Source organism: Cydia pomonella, chromosome 14 (assembly GCF_033807575.1).
Source record: "Cydia pomonella isolate Wapato2018A chromosome 14, ilCydPomo1, whole genome shotgun sequence".
In the NCBI taxonomy this organism is placed as follows: domain Eukaryota; kingdom Metazoa; phylum Arthropoda; class Insecta; order Lepidoptera; family Tortricidae; genus Cydia; species Cydia pomonella.
This window is the reverse complement of record NC_084716.1, coordinates 8909412-8927065: the sequence shown is the minus strand read 5'-3', so window position 1 is coordinate 8927065 and position 17654 is coordinate 8909412. Positions and strand designations below refer to the sequence as shown.

At 37.7% G+C, this 17654-nt stretch overlaps 1 protein-coding gene and 1 long non-coding RNA gene across 2 annotated transcripts; one reads left to right on the top strand and one right to left on the bottom strand.

Moving 5' to 3' along the window:
* Positions 1–4330: 4330 nt before the first annotated feature.
* LOC133524908 (uncharacterized) lies at positions 4331–7662 on the bottom strand. The gene is made up of 2 exons (XR_009800481.1): positions 6913–7662; positions 4331–6252 (listed from the first exon to the last, which is right to left on the bottom strand). It is a non-coding gene; the product is annotated as an uncharacterized LOC133524908 (long non-coding RNA).
* A 6377-nt stretch (positions 7663–14039) lies between these two features.
* LOC133525358 (uncharacterized) lies at positions 14040–17393 on the top strand. Its single transcript, XM_061861643.1, is given in 3 exon segments — positions 14040–14299; positions 14832–15292; positions 15295–17393. Coding segments are annotated over 3 exon segments (1338 nt in total). The 3' UTR covers positions 15912–17393.
* The last annotated feature ends 261 nt before the right edge of the window (positions 17394–17654 follow it).

Here is a 17654-nt window from a genome sequence, read left to right as displayed (position 1 = left end):
TTTTAGTATGTTGTTAAGCATGTTATTCTGACTAAAAAACCATCGGGAGACAGTTTCTAACGTGGTTAAGTCACCAGTTATGACGTTATCAAAATGGCCGGTGCCGTGTTCAGAATATTGCGTATACCACAGCAAGTATATCACATGTAAGCTTGTGTGGGGTGTCATAAAAAGCAAAATTAAATGCGCTACAATATCGTTTATACATTTGACCTTGTATATACCATAGTTTGCGAGAAATTTTAAGTTTTATTTAAATTTTCCCGAAAAAAATCCGTTTTTTGTTTTCATCAACTTTACTAGTAACTTTACAGGAAGACATTGTATCAAGATATGAATGCTACATTAATAAGCTATAAAATTCCATAAAAATTTTGAAAATCGGTTTATAAACAAGCAAATTACACTATTTTTGTTCCATACCGGATGACACCACCAAGAGTCGGATGGCTGTTTCAATACAATTTGCAAGGCAAATGATGTTTAAGTAAAGATAACTTGCTGAACGATATTTATAGTAAAGTAATATTTTCGACAAAAGTATTATTATCAAAATTAAGAATACTGAGATCGTTTTATTGTAATTTACTCCGGATCTAGCTAATTAAAGTTACACACTAATTAAACAAAAATATTTATTTTTTTACGTATTATTTTGTCCCAGAGCATGCACCTTCGCATGCGCAAAGCATAGTGTATTTAAATCCGTGTTTTACTCCCCCACACCCTGTACAGCGTTCTTTGCACTTGCAAGACAATAGCTCCTTGCAGAGGTGTACGCTGGTCCATCATTTTTCTTTCGCCAAGCCTAGTTGCAAGAATCTAGCATTTGTGGGTCGCTATTCCGGTAAATTGGTCCCAATGTGGGTCTGTTAAGCTCTTTTTATATGCTGTAGGAGAGCATCCTGTTGAAGGAATATACTCGATCGCTCTGGTTTTTCCTAAACAAGATCCTCCTCGCAGTATTTACATTACCTATTTGTGTCCCTACTGGGAAGTTATATGTAGGGTTTGCAATTAGAATATTGTGATATTCTAATTATTCGAATATCCACCAAAATAAATATCCGAATAAACTGATTTAGATAACACAGAAATAACGTTTTTAACTATGTTTTAATACAATGATATCACCCCAACTAATTTTAAATGATTACTTGATTACTATAATAGCTAACATAATGTTATCTCTAAAACTGTACTTAATAAGGAGGGTTTATATCTGGATTAGCTGGTGCATAGTTGGAAATACATCCAATGCCTCACCTCGTGTTCATTCGTCATGAAATACTAACTATGAAGTGACCCAAAAAGAATCTTGGCCTTTGACACAAGAACAACGTCACTCTGCTCTATTCTGCACCACTCCACGCTAGTTGGATACTCCGAGGGCGTTTTAGGGCTACATCGCTCCTGCGGTATATCTTTTCACAGCCCGATTCTCTCCCGTCCACTCCAAGTGACCAAGCCTGCGAAGTCGTGCGGCTATAATCTCGCTAATTATATTGGGTGCCGCAACTAGCTACTCTAGCTCCCTATTTTTCCTACGCTTTCATCTTCTCTATCTTCATCTCTGATAGGTCCCAGAATATTCCGCCAGAATTTCGTCTTCTTCACTAAGAACATGTTTTTTTTTTCTTCTGATTCAGAGTCCAAGTGTAATACTTACCGATGTCATTCATCAAAATCTAATTATTGTCTTATAGACTTGAATCATGGACAGTCTACTGATCAGCTTGGACACTAGAACTCGGCGAAGCGCTGCTGAGCATCTTAGGGCATTTTGGATTCGAACATCTATCTCCTCTTCCCGATTACTTTAGGTAGGTCTTTTCTTTTCGATCTGCGGTGGCAGCATGGTTCTATTTTTATCACTTGTCACTATGCCCTTCATGACAAATGATAAAGAGCCGACCATCTTAGCCCTATTCATTTGGAGATATTCTAGTGGTTGATTATCAGACCAATTTTCTCTCCTTCCTACTCTACTATCCTAGCGTTGGCCTTCAGGTTGCTTTTGTTTTGAGCCTATAGCCCCAAGTCATCAGGATATCCAATGATCTAATGTTTGCATTAAGCAACATTCGCATTCATTGTATACAGTTACTGCGTGACATGATGTACCTATCAAAATTGATGTGCTGTTAGTATTTGAATTGATTAAATATATGAAAATACTATATTTAAATGACAAAATGGTATGAAATTATTCATAAATTTCATTAGAAAATTGTTCCGGTTATAGGTCAATAACCATATTTAACGGATCCGTAATATCCGGATCTTATGACCCGATATCCGGATATTTCGGATATCCGGATCTCAAACCCTACGCGCAGCGATTGTTCCGAGACAGTTTGTTTGACACTTTTGACGGGCAACGAGCACAAATCTTTCTTCTGGCATTAAAACGGAACTATTGTTTTAAACAATCATTGAGTGAACTAAGTAGTCTAACGTTTTCGTAAGTATATGGAAAAACGCGATTTTTCGAATTTAACAAACATTGAGCGTACCTGTATTTAATTTGTTGACTGTCTGTCTGCATACTCAGAAACCCTGGAATGAGCTACCTGCCGAGGTTTTCCCGAGGGTCTACAGTATGAGGTTCTTCAAAAAAGGAGTGTACAGATTTTTAAAGGGTCGGCAACGCGCATGTAACACCTCTGGAGTTGCAGGCGTCCATAGGCTACCGTGACTGCTTACCATCAGGCGGGCCGTATGCTTGCTTGCCACCGTCGTGGTATATAAAAAAAAAAACCCTACTATTTTTGCAGTACATGCCACTACTCGTACCTCAAGAGCCGTGCTTCGTCGGTGCATCTACGCGCGTTCCTTCTCTTGCCACTAATCACGCGCTTGTCGCTTCTGTGTATTTATTGCTCTACGTTTTTGATACTTGATTACAAAACTGCATGTTCCGTATAAAAATGCCAATTTTTTATGGGGTGCGAATGTAAACAAAATCAAATGAATATGATTGCATCAATTTCCAATAGTATTAAAATTTCCCCCGAAGTACAACGACAGTAAAACATGAAAAACTACTTTCCGGGTGTCGCACCATGGTGCGAATTTGACATTGGATTTAGATATTTTTTCTAATTATTTACTCAATTTGCACCGAGTACATTACTTTCCCCAGACCCGCAATGGCCAAAATAGATTTTTTTTAATGTTGTTTTTTTTTTTACCTGTTCCGTAGCTTAAATTAACATAAATAACACGTGCGAATTTAGATATAAGTGTTGTAAAACGTACGCCAAATTACACCGAGTACACCTTTTTTCTCTTCTTAGTTATAACCATTACATTATTTTCAGCCGATTTCACCCCTTTCCGGGGGGGTGAATTTAGTAACGATTGTATAAAGTTCGATTTTTAGCCCATACAAAACAATCCGTAGTGATTTTATTAGTCCTTAGAATTAGTTCCTGACTTTAGTGAAATTTGAGTTAATTTGACCGTACTAAGTAAGAACCGTCGATGTTTTAGCTCACTGGAAAGGGTCTGAGTACCGTTGTTTTTTTTACTATCTCAGTTTTATAATACTTCAAGAAGTCCAAAGAGCGGAACCTTATAATCATTTCATGCATTTATTTTGTGCAATCACTATTTGCTCCAATGATAGTTATTTCCATTTACTTCGTATCGCTGAGGAAATGTTAAAACACTTTGTTGAACAATTCAAAACCATTTATGGGAAAGACTATATAACAAGCAACATACATAATCTCTTACATTTGGTTGATGAAGTAAAAAAATTTGGGATTCTCCAAAATTTCAATGCATATTGCTTTGAAAATAAACTTTACTCCATAAAAAAAATGGTAAGGCAAGGAAATAAAGCACTTCAACAAGTCGCAAACAGAATTAATGAAATGTCGTTAATGGATATAGAAAAGCTAAATGAAAACAAGAAATATCCGGCACTAAAGAAAGGAAAATGCAGAAAATCTGGCTTAATATTAGAATTAGGGACGTTTATATTGTCAGCAAAGAAATAAGATAAATGGTTTCTAACTAAATTAAACCACGTGGTGGAGTTTGTATCGGTTAATTTTAAAAATAATGGGAATCAAGAGCAGGAAATAGAAATACATGGCTATCATATAATAAACACCCAAAATGCCTTTGAAGAACCCTTAAGCTCATCGTTTTTCAACATTTGTAAATGTGATTGCAGAGAAATGATTAAAATAAAAACTGTGTATAAAGTTGCAGACATAAAGTGTAAGTTTGTAAGTGTGTTATTCAATAATTTTATATATTTAGTGCCATTACTTCATACTCTGTAGTTTATGGTTTTAATAAATAAGACAAATTTACAAAAATTTAACAGGTATTTTTATTTATCATTCAATCAACAACTTATCAAAGTTTAGTACAATAACATTCAAAAAACGGGAGTAACTAATTTGTACTTTAAATTACATTAACAGAATAGTTACTTTAATCAGTCTGGGTTTATGAGGTATTTATTATCTTTATCTAACACTAAAAGTAAAAACTTTATATAAAACTATTGTTAGAGACATAATAAACTCTTTAGCTACATACTATTTAACCAATCTTTAAATTCACATGCATCTTCACTCGGAATAATACTTAAAAAATACATAAACATTTTTATGTAGGTAATATTAAGGTCAAAAAAATTGCGGCACAATAACATACTTAACTTATTCAGGTATTTGTAGCCTAAAGCCTATGATACACAGGAGCGGGAATGCAGGATAGTTACGATGTAGGTCCGTTCCGGGGCGAGACATAGACAGTTACCACACGGACTGTGTGTGAGTCCGGAGCGGTCCCCATTCCTGATCCAGTGTAGCATGAGCCTTACTCTAAAAACAAATCAACTTATATACTTACCTATAGTAGGTAGGTACCTAGATTTAAAACTTGTTGTCAAATAAACCACAACGTAGATAATCAATACTCGTGCGTACTTGAAAAAACGAATAATAATTTCAACATAATTTCTTCTTCTTCAAGAACATAATTTTTAGGGCTTCGTAAGAGCCAAAAATTCAAATAAAAAAATAAACACTAGATAAATAAAAAAGGACTACAAAGATATGTTATCCAAACAGCAAATAAAATTATTGCATGAACTTTCAGTAGCTGTTGACATTAAATTTCTGAAGTTTCTAGAGTGTAGTAGAAATTTTTATGTAGAATACCTAACTGTTTTTTCTTTTTTAACTGGAGAACTATTTCAGTTTCATAGGTACAGCAACTCTAGAAAGTTAACACATTTTTTTGTTACTTAAGTAATTAATTTTCCGGCAGCACAGCAGCAGCACTGGGCAGGTTTATCACCTCTACATTCTCAAGTTGATTTTGTTCTGAGGATTCAGGTATTGCTGGAACTGGCTGATCTAGCAAAGGTTCGGGTGGAGGACGAACATTATCTTCTTGAGCTGGCTGTTCTATAGCGCACACAGAAGATGTTGTAGCAGTATCATTTTTAGTTTTTTTCCCCTTAGTACGTTGTCTTGCTGAAGATGCTCTCTTATTGCTCTCACAGCGCTGGTGAGCATTTTTGAGTATAATTTTGAAAAATTTTTCGCAATCTGCTTTGCTGAATGTTTCGTCTGATTCCTTCACAATATCATGGAAAAAATTAATTGTTCTTTCTCGGGCTTTGAAACAAATCTTTACCGGGTCTTTCTTTGATGAACCAGTCCATGTACAACTTTTCAAAAACTCTCTGTCAAATAAATGATCAATGAGGTAGTATGCATTTGAAGTACCCTTTCCAGATCCTCTGCTACATAACCCACGTAATTTTTTTTTATGATCTTCTTTAAATACTGCATCTAACAGGTTTCTTTCAAAGTCATCAAAATCATTTGAAGTTTTTATGGTATTTATACCATCATCCCGATCCTGAGCTGGTAGCTTAGAAGACAGCTTTATGTATTCCTCGAATTGGGTCTGAAATTCTGAATGTTTTAAAAGTAATTTGTTTTGAAGTTCAAACAAAGCATTTTGATTAGTAAGAATTGTTTAGAGATCATGTTTAAGAGCCTGTATATCCTCTTGAATTTGCTGTAGTGGTACATCTTGATTTAATATCAAAATGTTTTGACTTTGGTTGTCTGTGTTTTCACAGCCTAGGTCAATTGTTTCTGGTAAAGAGTTTGGTTCCAGAGTTTGAACAATATTAACGGCAGCATCATAGTTTTCACCCGGTGGTATGTTTTCCTTTTCTAGCATAGCAGCAGCAATATTTTCTTGATCATTCTGTAAAAGTTAACTCTTTATTAAAAATTTCAGAAACCGAAGATACAACTCAGGTGCACGTCATCACAAATACGCATATTCCTTTCATTGTGTCCATTACAACAAACACATTATAAGGTTTAATTTGATGAAAAGTTATGTTGACAAATCAAAAATACTCAATTTAAATCGGCTTTTTTCGTCGTAAGATAAAATTGTAATTACCTAGTACGATATTTTACAATAACCGATTTCTAATGATATATGCACAGAATATAAATTTTGTTGTATTGAAGAATATGTTATTATTATTATGCGATGACCGGCTTGTATATATACCTACTTCTATAACAATATGTAAGTAAATAAACATACTATTTATAAGACTTTAAAAAAAATAGGCTGCACCACTAAAAACTACAATATTTTGTGCATTACTCTCGCATAAGTAGTACCTATCTAAAATAACTTTAAAAAGTTGGTAAAAATCATCTATTGGAGCAAATAAAAGAAACAGCTGATCCACATAGTAATTTTCAATAGGTACCTACAGGATCAATGAATATGGAACAACTAATTTTTATTAAGCTGGAAAGTTGCTTCCTTTGTGTGCGGGCGAACCTGTGATACGGAATCTAATATCTAAACAAACTGTAAATAATTTTCTTCCATTAAACTTACCTCTACCAACTCCTGCGCCATTTTATTAAAAGAATGAGCCAACGGTTCTCTTTGGGTGGTTACAGATAGCGAATTGTTCCGATACTCATTCTCCGTCTCGGTATCGGACCTATCACTCATTGCATCTATTTGATTTTCTGCGTCTTTAAATGTTGGTAAATGGCTTCTTTTCAAAATACAATTAAAAGTTCTCCAAGTAGGATCTGGATAACAACTCTCGCGCCTTCTAAGTTTTTCCGCGTTAGTTTTGGGCCAGAACAAAGTACCATTTTTTTCCCACTGCTCTGGGACAGTCGTCAATCGCAGACAGCCTCGTTCCATAGTTTGAATCACTTTGAATGGCATCGTGTTTGTTCATAAACCTGCAAGTAGGTTAAGATAGTGTTAGTCTAGTCTAGTAGGTACGCTTTGACTTAAGATTATTCAAAATTACTCAAACATACGATACAAATATTCTACTACTAAACTCTCAGCCTAAAATCTATATATGTATACCTTGAAACTTTCACATTGAAAAACTAATAATATAATTCAACTAAGCGCGAGATAACGTTATCCGTGTACAACTAATTCATTCGAACTGTTCGCTCGCTTGTGCTATCGCGCGAGTCCAGTCGGGGCCTGAAGAGACGCGCGGGGGAGCGCCGGACACGGAGTAGGTACGACGGGAGCGAAGTGCCGAAACGCTGACGCCGCCGCTTATATATGAGTAACTAGAGGCCACCTGCGACTTCGTCTGCGTAGAAACAGATCCCGCGGGAATTACGGGATAAAAAGTAGCTACCTACATACCAAATTTCATTGTAATCGGTTCAGTTCAGTAGCTTTTGCGTGAAAGAGTAACAAACATCTATACATGCATACTCACAAAGTATGACAATGTTAATATTAGTATAACATAATTATTCTTAGTTAGATTAGTAAACAAAAATACACAGTTCTACTGAATTTCTTTGAAAGTAAATGAACTTGCGCGTGTGGTGTTGGTATAACGCTTTGAGTCAAACAAATAATTTCTCATTCATTCAAGTTGTAAATCTAAGTCCCTTTATATCCGATACCTACCTAATAATAAAGTTTTATTATACCTAAGTAAATAAATAAAATTTAGTAAACATATGCCAGGGTACTTATTCAATAAATTACGTTACATAGTCGTATGCGTGTATATTAGGTAAGACCTCATTTTACTCACATGAAACTATGTTAATAAATATTGTGTGGTGCTAGGTACTTAAGTAGTAAGTAGGTATGTATTTAGTTACATACTAGTACTAGCTACAAATTTCACACTCGTCTCTTGGAAAGTGATCATAAACTGCGTAGTTACAATTCTCACACCAAAACCAATCTTGATATAGCAATGATCTGATGTCTTCGTAAATCTTAATAAAATGTAAATCTCTATTGTTAAGTGACACAATGGTGTGACACCCGGGACATGTTTCTGATAGTAAGAAATGTGTAATACTCCAAGGCCATTGCAAGTCCCTTAGACTTCGGAAATCATTTTTTGTTAAAAATCGATCTATATCCAGGAACATCACCATACTATTATTTGGAATGCTGGTAACCTGAATAAAAAAATTAAATTACTTACACACTATTCGTCCAACAAAATCATTTTCAAACTAATGCTTAACTTATTAATACAGTACCCACAGTAAACTGATATGATTTTTCTTTGAAAACTTTCCTAATCTAATCTTTAATCTAAATATTATTGTAAGTACCCGTTTGTTGATAATAATTTTCTAATTTTTGTACAGTTGGCCAAGGCGTTAGCTGAGCCACCTAAACCGCTTGTTTCTCTAAAAACGCGCGGTTAAGGCGGGTCAGCTAACGCCTTGGTCCGCTGTACCCGTAAAACTGAACAACTTTGCTTAATAGTATAAGGTAAATTGGACCGCCTATTCATAATTTTTAGCTATGAAAATATCCTCACTACATCCTCACTACCTACTAAATATTTATCATAACAGAATCTACGATTTTCAGTCCCCTGATACGACAGTATGTAGGTAAGAATTGCAGAACCCTAATTGTGGAACCCTAATTGGTAACAACATGGCGAATTTGTTTTGGTTTTGACACTTACCATTGTAGAACTAAATTAACTTTTATCAGTTCTATAGCATACTTGGATAATGTCACCCAAAAATGGCGACGTTTCCTAACATTTTGTTGATAAATAAATGAATACACAAAGTGTTAATAAGCCATTTTAAAATGGCGCTTTAAAATTTCAATCGAAACCAAGATAAGGTTCACAGAAAATTCACATTCCCCAGCAAACAGTCATCACAAATACTAAGAACAATAGGATATATTTTTCTACTATGGTTGACAATATTTTCTAGTTATCATATTAATAAATACCACTTACCTTTGCACAAACTATTTAATATTTTTCTACACTGCACAAAACCACACATCACAGTTTGACATTTCACTGAAACACTAGCTGCGTACTTAGTAGAGGCCTAGCTAGGCCCGAGTTAATCTCACTTTTTACTATAGTGCATTTATATTGGCATTCCCAGGTAATAGTACACTTGCGTAATCCCGATATACGAGCCATATAATCAAAAGTGGGATGGCTGGGGCCTGATATAATCGCGCTGTAAGCAAAGATAGACTTATAAAATGGGCCCTTTTCCGGGTTTATATGCAGATATAAGTCTCATATAATCCTCAAGAAATCATGGTTCTAGGATAGTTGAAGAACCACTTTTTGCTGGTTGGGAAGCGTCCGAAACACAAAAAAACATATTATGACAAAAATAGGAGACAATGGAAACCGGAAGTGGGGACCCTAGTGCTCAAAAGAAATCACGTGCTATCAAACGCAAGTAAAAACTTTTGCGCGAAACTCGCACCAAAATATACGGGACCTTTCAAAATACGCAGCAAAAAGTCACCAGTAATTTTCATATTACAAACCCCAGACGGTAAGGGAAGGTTGGTAACAACACACGTAAAAGACCTAAAACCATACCAACAGGAATCAATAACAACCATCAACAGGCAAAAATCCAACGAATAATATTATAACAGAATATACCTACTTTCATAACTTTAAAAAAAAACAACCCACACCGGGCGGGACAACAAAATAGAATACCCCACTCGTCATGCACTCAGCGACAAAAAGAAATGGACCGTACCGCATTACAAATAAGGTACACAACAACAACGGACCCCAGCAACGGGAGAACGACAAATACTTACCATAATTATTAGGAACAAATCACACTCAATAAATCAATTAAATCCCAATAACATACCAGTTTCGAATAAAACACGACCAATAACATTATCCCTTACAACAGAAAAATCCGAAATAAACTGCCAAACGCGAATCCAGCGAAATACGACCTTATTCATAAAAGAGGAAGACACAATTTAGCACGACATGACAAAATAAAAAAAAGAACCAACACCTACCGAAGGAATACACAACTCGGGGGTAGACGGGTATAAGGAGACTAAAAACTGACCGCAATATAACAAAATATTATGGCTATATAAACGCGCACATAATGGGCAGCCGCAAACAGGAAAATGCGAACTAAAGTGAAGCATCCCTTCGTCACCATCGCCACCGGGCGCCCGCGCGATTTACGTATCCACCCGGGTATACCAGGGGTCTGGGAGGATCACAGGCACCACCCACCCCCACAAGACATCCAGGCACCGCTACAGGGGGAGACGGGAGACCAGACCCAGCAAGCATGGGCATTAGAAGACGCGTTGGCCCTCCTAGTCTCCACAGAGGAATACTCCGCATTCTTGGTAGAGGGCCTCTCACCAGCCGACCCGAGCGTAAGCGAGCACGGGACCAGTCCAGAGGCACCGCCACAGACCGCACCACCACCAGACGTACCAAGCCCTAACTCGAACACCGTGAAGAAAATGAAGCACCGAGCGGGCCGAAAAAGGAATGGAGGGAAGAAGTTGGGTCTAGTCCGGCTACTACACACTAGACAGAAACCAAAAAACCAATAAAACACAATTTAGAAGCTTATGTTAATTAAAAAAAAAAAAAGACAGGAAATAAAAGAAACACAAGGTGCTCAAAAAAAAAATTAAATTAAAAAAAAAAAAAAATTATTAAAAAAAAAGAAAAATATACAAAAAAATATATACATATAAAAACAAAAACAAAAAAATATATATATAAGATTATAAGGAAAAAAAAATATAGAAGAATACACAAGCCAAAAGGCTAAAAAAAAAATTTATACATATATATATATATATCTATTTAAGTATCTGTTTAAGTATCTAATTTGATCGGTGATTTTTCCCAGGTAAAAATCCCCAAACCAGGGAGGGGTATGTGACATAGCCATGTCACCAGCGCGCCATGTCACCGCAGCGACGCGCCCTGAACGGAATGTCGGAATCCGGCCACACCGCGGCGCGGGGCGCGACGGAGGGGAACACCGACCGCACCTATATAAGCGCGAGCAGCGCGCATTCGATCATTTTTCCGTCCCCGCCGCTTCTCGGCAACACTCTTCTACTTTAGTCGCGGCCGGGGTGAGTTCGTGCGCCTAGGCCAGGCTATCCTCCCCCCACCGGCTGGAGCGGCCACCGCCCGCCAGTGGTAACCTGTCACCAGCTTGGAGCGGTCACCGCCCGCCAGTGACTTCCTAACCTTTCCGTATGTAAGGCCCGGAGCGGACACCGCCGGCCAACATTATCCCCGCCCTTCGTCACCAGCTTGGAGCGGTCACCGCCCGCCAGTGACTTCCTAACCTTTCCGTATGTAGGCCCGGAGCGGACACCGCCGGCCGACGTACTCCCTGCCCATCGTCACCAGCTTGGAGCGGTCACCGCCCGCCAGTGACTTCCTACCCTTTCCGTATGTAGGCCCGGAGCGGACACCGCCGGCCGACGTACTCCCTGCCCATCGTCACCAGCTTGGAGCGGTCACCGCCCGCCAGTGACTTCCTAACCTTTCCGTATGTAGGCCCGGAGCGGACACCGCCGGCCGACGTACCTCCTATCCGTCGTCACCAGCTTGGAGCGGTCACCGCCCGCCAGTGACTCCCTGACCTTCCCATAAACTCGATCCGTCAACCTAGCCCGGTTTTAGGTCCGTGCCGCGCGATCTAGGCAATCCGCGTCTCTAGCCGCTATTGAATAGTCCCGACCGGCGGGCATATTTAGTTATAAGTAATAGACTAAGTGTTTACAATAAACGGCATAAAGCCCCGTCTATAATAGCGTACTCTGAGAGTTTGTATTCACCCCTTTCTCCCAAATCTGAGACTAGCTCGGTGAACCTCCCCAGCCCTTAAGGCCAGGAGGATATGTGACTCCTGCTCAAGCAGCACATCACACGGCATTAAATATTTTAATTTGATTGCTACGATTTTTTTTACTTGATTACTACTTATCTGAAATTCATAAGTTAGAAAAAGAATGCTGAGCGAACCCCATTTCAACAAAAAATCTTAAAATCTTGAGTTTGGTTTTTGTGCTTCTTTCATAGAAACAATTAATGTTTTTAAAAAAATCCGCACCCGTGACGGATATATGTAGTATGCCAAAAAATCACAAATAATTCGTAGTATAACCACCTGCGAGGATATTACGGTTTGTTTTGCGGTTCTTGAGTAATAATGATTTCTTGTTCCTGCTCCATACATTTTTTTTTGAAAATACGTAACTCGACATTTTTCATTCCAAATCATCTAAAATTCATAGGTTACCATAACAATGCTGGGCAAAACCTATTTCAATAAAAAAAACAACTTCGGTTTCTATGTCAATGAGAGCTAAATTTCAGCCCACAGTGCGTCATGGCCACGTCACACGGCACGGTACCAGCACGCCTATGTTTGTGCTATGCCACATATACATTACGTGCAGAAAACTTAAAAAAAGAAACTTCTTGTCGTGAAAAAGTTTTAAACAAACCAAACTATAACCTAAACTAATTTTTTCAAAAGATGAACAAAATAACATGACAAAACATAGCGAAGAAATGGTTTGCTTATGGGACATAACTAGCTATACTGTTCTGAGTTTTATTTCTTCGCCTTGGGCCTTTTGTGGTGAAACATGCACATATTGCCTATCGGGATATTATCAGAGGACGCTGCGGAAGCGAGGAACAAACACTTCGGCCAGTATTGCAGACTGCAAGAAAACGTTCCCGCAAAAGCTGTTGGCAACACCAACAGTAATATTAATTCATGCATGCATTCGTTCTTACGCTTGCTCCGTTATCGATATATTTCGGTGCTTTAATTATTAAATCATGTGACCATCAAGACTGCTTTCCCTTCTTCGCCCATCTATTGAATTAGCCACTACTTCTACCATTAACCACTTAACCACTAGATCTCCGCTGACCATTGGTCCTTCGAAGAGCAGAAAAGAGGACGAAGGCAAGCAATAGCTACACATGGTCGCTGATCCATCTTCCTAGTTCAAAGGAGTACGCAAGCGACGCAAAACAATAGGAGCACATACCTATTCGTCGCAAGAATAATCATCGTGCACCTATTCACACAACAGAAGAACGCGGGCGACGCGAAAACTACTCGTCGCATCGTGCAATATCATCGGTCCTGCGCAAGTATTCATCGTGGGAAACCTACATTATTTCATTTACATCTGCATCAAGTAACATTGTACGCGGGCGGCGCAAATTCATTCGTCGCATCGTGCAATATTTAAAATCATCAGTTATAGGTGTATACGTTGTATATTCCTACTTTCGTCAAATCGGCATTCATTGTAGAACTCTGCGTGGGCTTCTTTGCTACAAACAACCGTTCGCCGCCATCCTCCGTTCGGCCGCCGTATTAGTTAGGCGCTGACGCAACACAGGATGTCGGCCAATCGGAGAAGCTTTCATCGTCGGATCCTACAACGCGATAGGCGGACTAGAAATATTGATCGTTCTTTCCATTCCTTAGTTCTGTCATTCCTTACAATAACTTGTTACGTTACTTTGCAAACGCTTTGACGCCATTAAAATTTTGCTAGTCTTGTTGTAAATTATATCGTTTTCTCAAAGTAATCGCGTTAAAACATAATGAAAAGTTATTGTAGGAAAAGCAATTGTGTTTTTAGTTCTAAGTGTTTGTTGAGGACAACTGTTTACAATGTCACCGACGCCGCAAGGTATCAAACAGTTGCGAGCGTCGCGAGGTTATACAAAATCCTCCATTACACGTTTATACACATTTGCTTCTAATCAAAATGATATCGATCTCAGTCAATTGCCGCTTTGCTTGCAATGCCGACAATTGACTGAGATCGAAGAACGAATTGTGGAATTGTTCGCCGAATATGAGGACTGCAACAAGCAAATTTTAGCCTTGGACGAAGCGGACGCGGAAGTTGTAGCAGACTTTGAGGCAAAGTATTTTCATAATGTAAATTTAAAAACATATTTTACACTTACAAAAATTATAAATATTGGGTATACTCCTGTGCCATCACTATGTCATGTACTAGAACGAACGCCTACCCTATAATTTATTTATAGAAATAGAAATAGAATTTGTTTTATTCATAAACACACAAACAGTAATAGACAGACATAAAAGATTAGACATATTTCGCCTTGTATGACGACTGACTGACTGTTTAAGTACCGATAATTTAAATAATTTATTTGTTATTGTAGTTTTTAATTGAATAATAATTATAGCCTTATGATATTTACTTGAAACTTCTGTACTTAAATATATAACATTTTGTACTTTAGCGTGTAGCTGCGCTCTCTCGGAAAGGTTTCCACGGAAGACCAGCGTCGAGATCCTTAGGTGGTATCTTGACATTAAGCAGAGTGGAGACCTTTTCAGTGACGCTTAATAATAAATCGATTCTGTCGTCTCATGTATTACCTAAACTTAAGCGTTTTCTGAATAAATTTCTTCTATTCTATTCTATATCCTCACAATCCTCAACGAGGCAATTAAAAGCAAATCTTCTGCCTCGTCTGACATACCTGCGTCCTGCCATAACAATTACAAGGCCAAGTTGCCTACAATCAAACTTGAAACATATACTGGTAAGTATAGCAAATACACAGGATTCATTAACTTGTTCAAAGCAATAATTCACAACGACAGGTCAATTTATAACGTCCAAAAATTATATTATTTGCGCTCGTTTCTCACAAACGAACCTTTTGACTTGATAAAGAACCTTCCTCTAACCGAACGTAGCTATGAAGAAGCGCTTAAGCTTTTAGAGGAACGCTATAACCATAAATTCAAGATTGTAAATGAACACATTAATTCCTTGCTTGATATAAACGTCTTGGTCAAATCGAACCCTGTAAATTTAAGACAGTTTGTATCATGTGTTAAACAATGTTTGTCTGCGTTAAAAAAATTATGTGCTACACTGATAGCTGGGATCCTATCATTAAATTTAAATTAGATACCTACACGTCACGGGTATACCAATTGGAGCGCAGTGACACTGAGGAACCCACTGTCACCGAGTTCCTGCTGTATTTGGAGAAGCGCGCCTTGGCACTAGAGAATGCTGAGCCGCCTACTCCCGGGAAGTCTCACCAGAAAGCAGCGGTAAATGTGACAGCGATTTCGGGAGCAACGGCCTCATCCACCTGCACCTATTGTAAGTCAAATCACAAACTATTTGACTGTAGCAAATACAAAATGCTAACTAGCAGTGAAAGGATAGCTTTCAGCAAAAATAATAATCTATGTTCTGTCTGTCTAAATAAACACAATGGAAAATGCCGCTTTCATTTCCGGTGCAATACATGTAAGCAATCTAATAGTACCTTACTACATCCGGACTCGGCTAACCAACCCCAAGTTTCTTTGGTATCAAATGTGGTGCACAATGGAGTATTATTGCCCACAGTCAGAGTGAAGCTTTATTCACGGACAGGTAGTGAGGAGGTTCATGTGAAATCCCTTTTAGATTGTTGTTCTCAAAGCTCTATAGCCACTACTAAATTAATTAATATTTTAGGAGTTAGGACTGACCCCTAACAAGGACAACAGTAATATAATTGGTGTCAGAGAAACAAGCACTGATACACAGTATTTTATACCTTTAGATGTATATTCCTTGGCCATGCCTTACCAAGTGACAGCTAATTGAAATGTAATGGACAAAATCACCTGCAAACTCCCACAAAATAAGATAAATTTGGACACAATTAATATACCTGATAGGGTCACTCTGTCTGACGTTGATTTCCATCAGCCGTCTGAGATCAATTTACTTCTAGGGGCGGACATATTTTTCCAAGTCCTTCTTCTGGAGCCAGTTCCTGGTCTGCAGGAAGTATCAGCGCAGCCTGATAAGCAGGCAGCCAGTCCACCCTACCATTGTAAATACAAACTTTGGCTACATCATAGTTGGGGCTTTGCCGCGACCACATATGTAACTGTGACAAAAGTAAGGTAACGCTTTTATGTACACAATGTGACTCAAGCCTTAATGATAATCTGCAACAATTTTGGAACGCAGAAAGCATCCCTGAAATTTTTTGTGAAAGCATATCTGAGCATGAACAGTGTGAACACATATTTCAGAACACTACTGTTTTGGAAAACAACAAGTTTCAGGTTAACTTGCCTTTAAAAATCCTTTTTAGAGAAGTCAATGATGTGCTTGGTAGCTCTTTTGATATGGCTTATTATAGGTTCCTTAACCTCGAAAAAAAATTGCATAAAAATATAAATTCTCTATCAGATTATGAAAAGTTCATTGATGAATATGTAGACTTGAAGCATGGACACTATACTGATTTCAATTAATTGGATTTTGAGAATAATCTGTGGATCAAAGTGGTGAATAGATTATAAAAATATTGCCATTCTGTGTAATGTCATTCCGCTAAACATCGGGATAGTGATTCGAGGTAATTTCATGTCACTGATCGACGCTTGATTGCCTGACCTATTTTCTGTTTTGTTGACTCTCGTGTCGGTATGAAACTTGTGTAAAACTGTTGTAAAATATATATAATAACGTTCTTCAAAAGTGTCGTACAGATCTTCCGTGAAGTATTATAATTTGCATTTGTCTTCTTCTGAAACTGTGGTAATCAACTTTTGATAGATGCTTTTGAATTCCTTATAGTTATTTTCTAAGGTTTCTAATCGTCCTTGTAAGTATCCAAGCGTAATTCTTTCTTTTGGAGACTTTTTGTAGTTCACGTGGGCCTTTTCCGGTATTTCTAAACTGTCTATTTATAGAGCAATAAGTTTCTCCGTCGTATTCATGTTTAATGAGAATTTCGTAAATATTATCTAAGTACCTTCGTAAATATATCGTAGACTATTTGTATACTTCACTGTCCTTCGTATTTTAACTATCCGGTTCGGTTTTGGGCCATGTTTACGTGACTGATATAGTTATTGGCCGCCCCATAGTAATTAGCCACAAGAGTGGAGACAGAAAGAAACAAGCAAATAGAAACGTTCACGCGGATGAATGAGACAAAAATATTACCTTTGTTTCGCATGCTTTCGCTTTAGTTCATAGAAAGTTGCATAGATGGCGTTGTAACGCGGTAGAAGGTCAGTTACCAAAAGTTTTGACACACGTGGGTGGATTGTTATGAAAAAATTAAGGTAAGCGTTTTAGAAGAACTCAATTGTACATAAAAGTTACGTAGCTAACAATTGTTTGTGGTACTATTCTGTTGCCGTATTAAGTTTGTCTTAATTCTCTTTACTTTAAAAGATCGTAAATCATAAATAACCTAAAAATATTTCACCGGC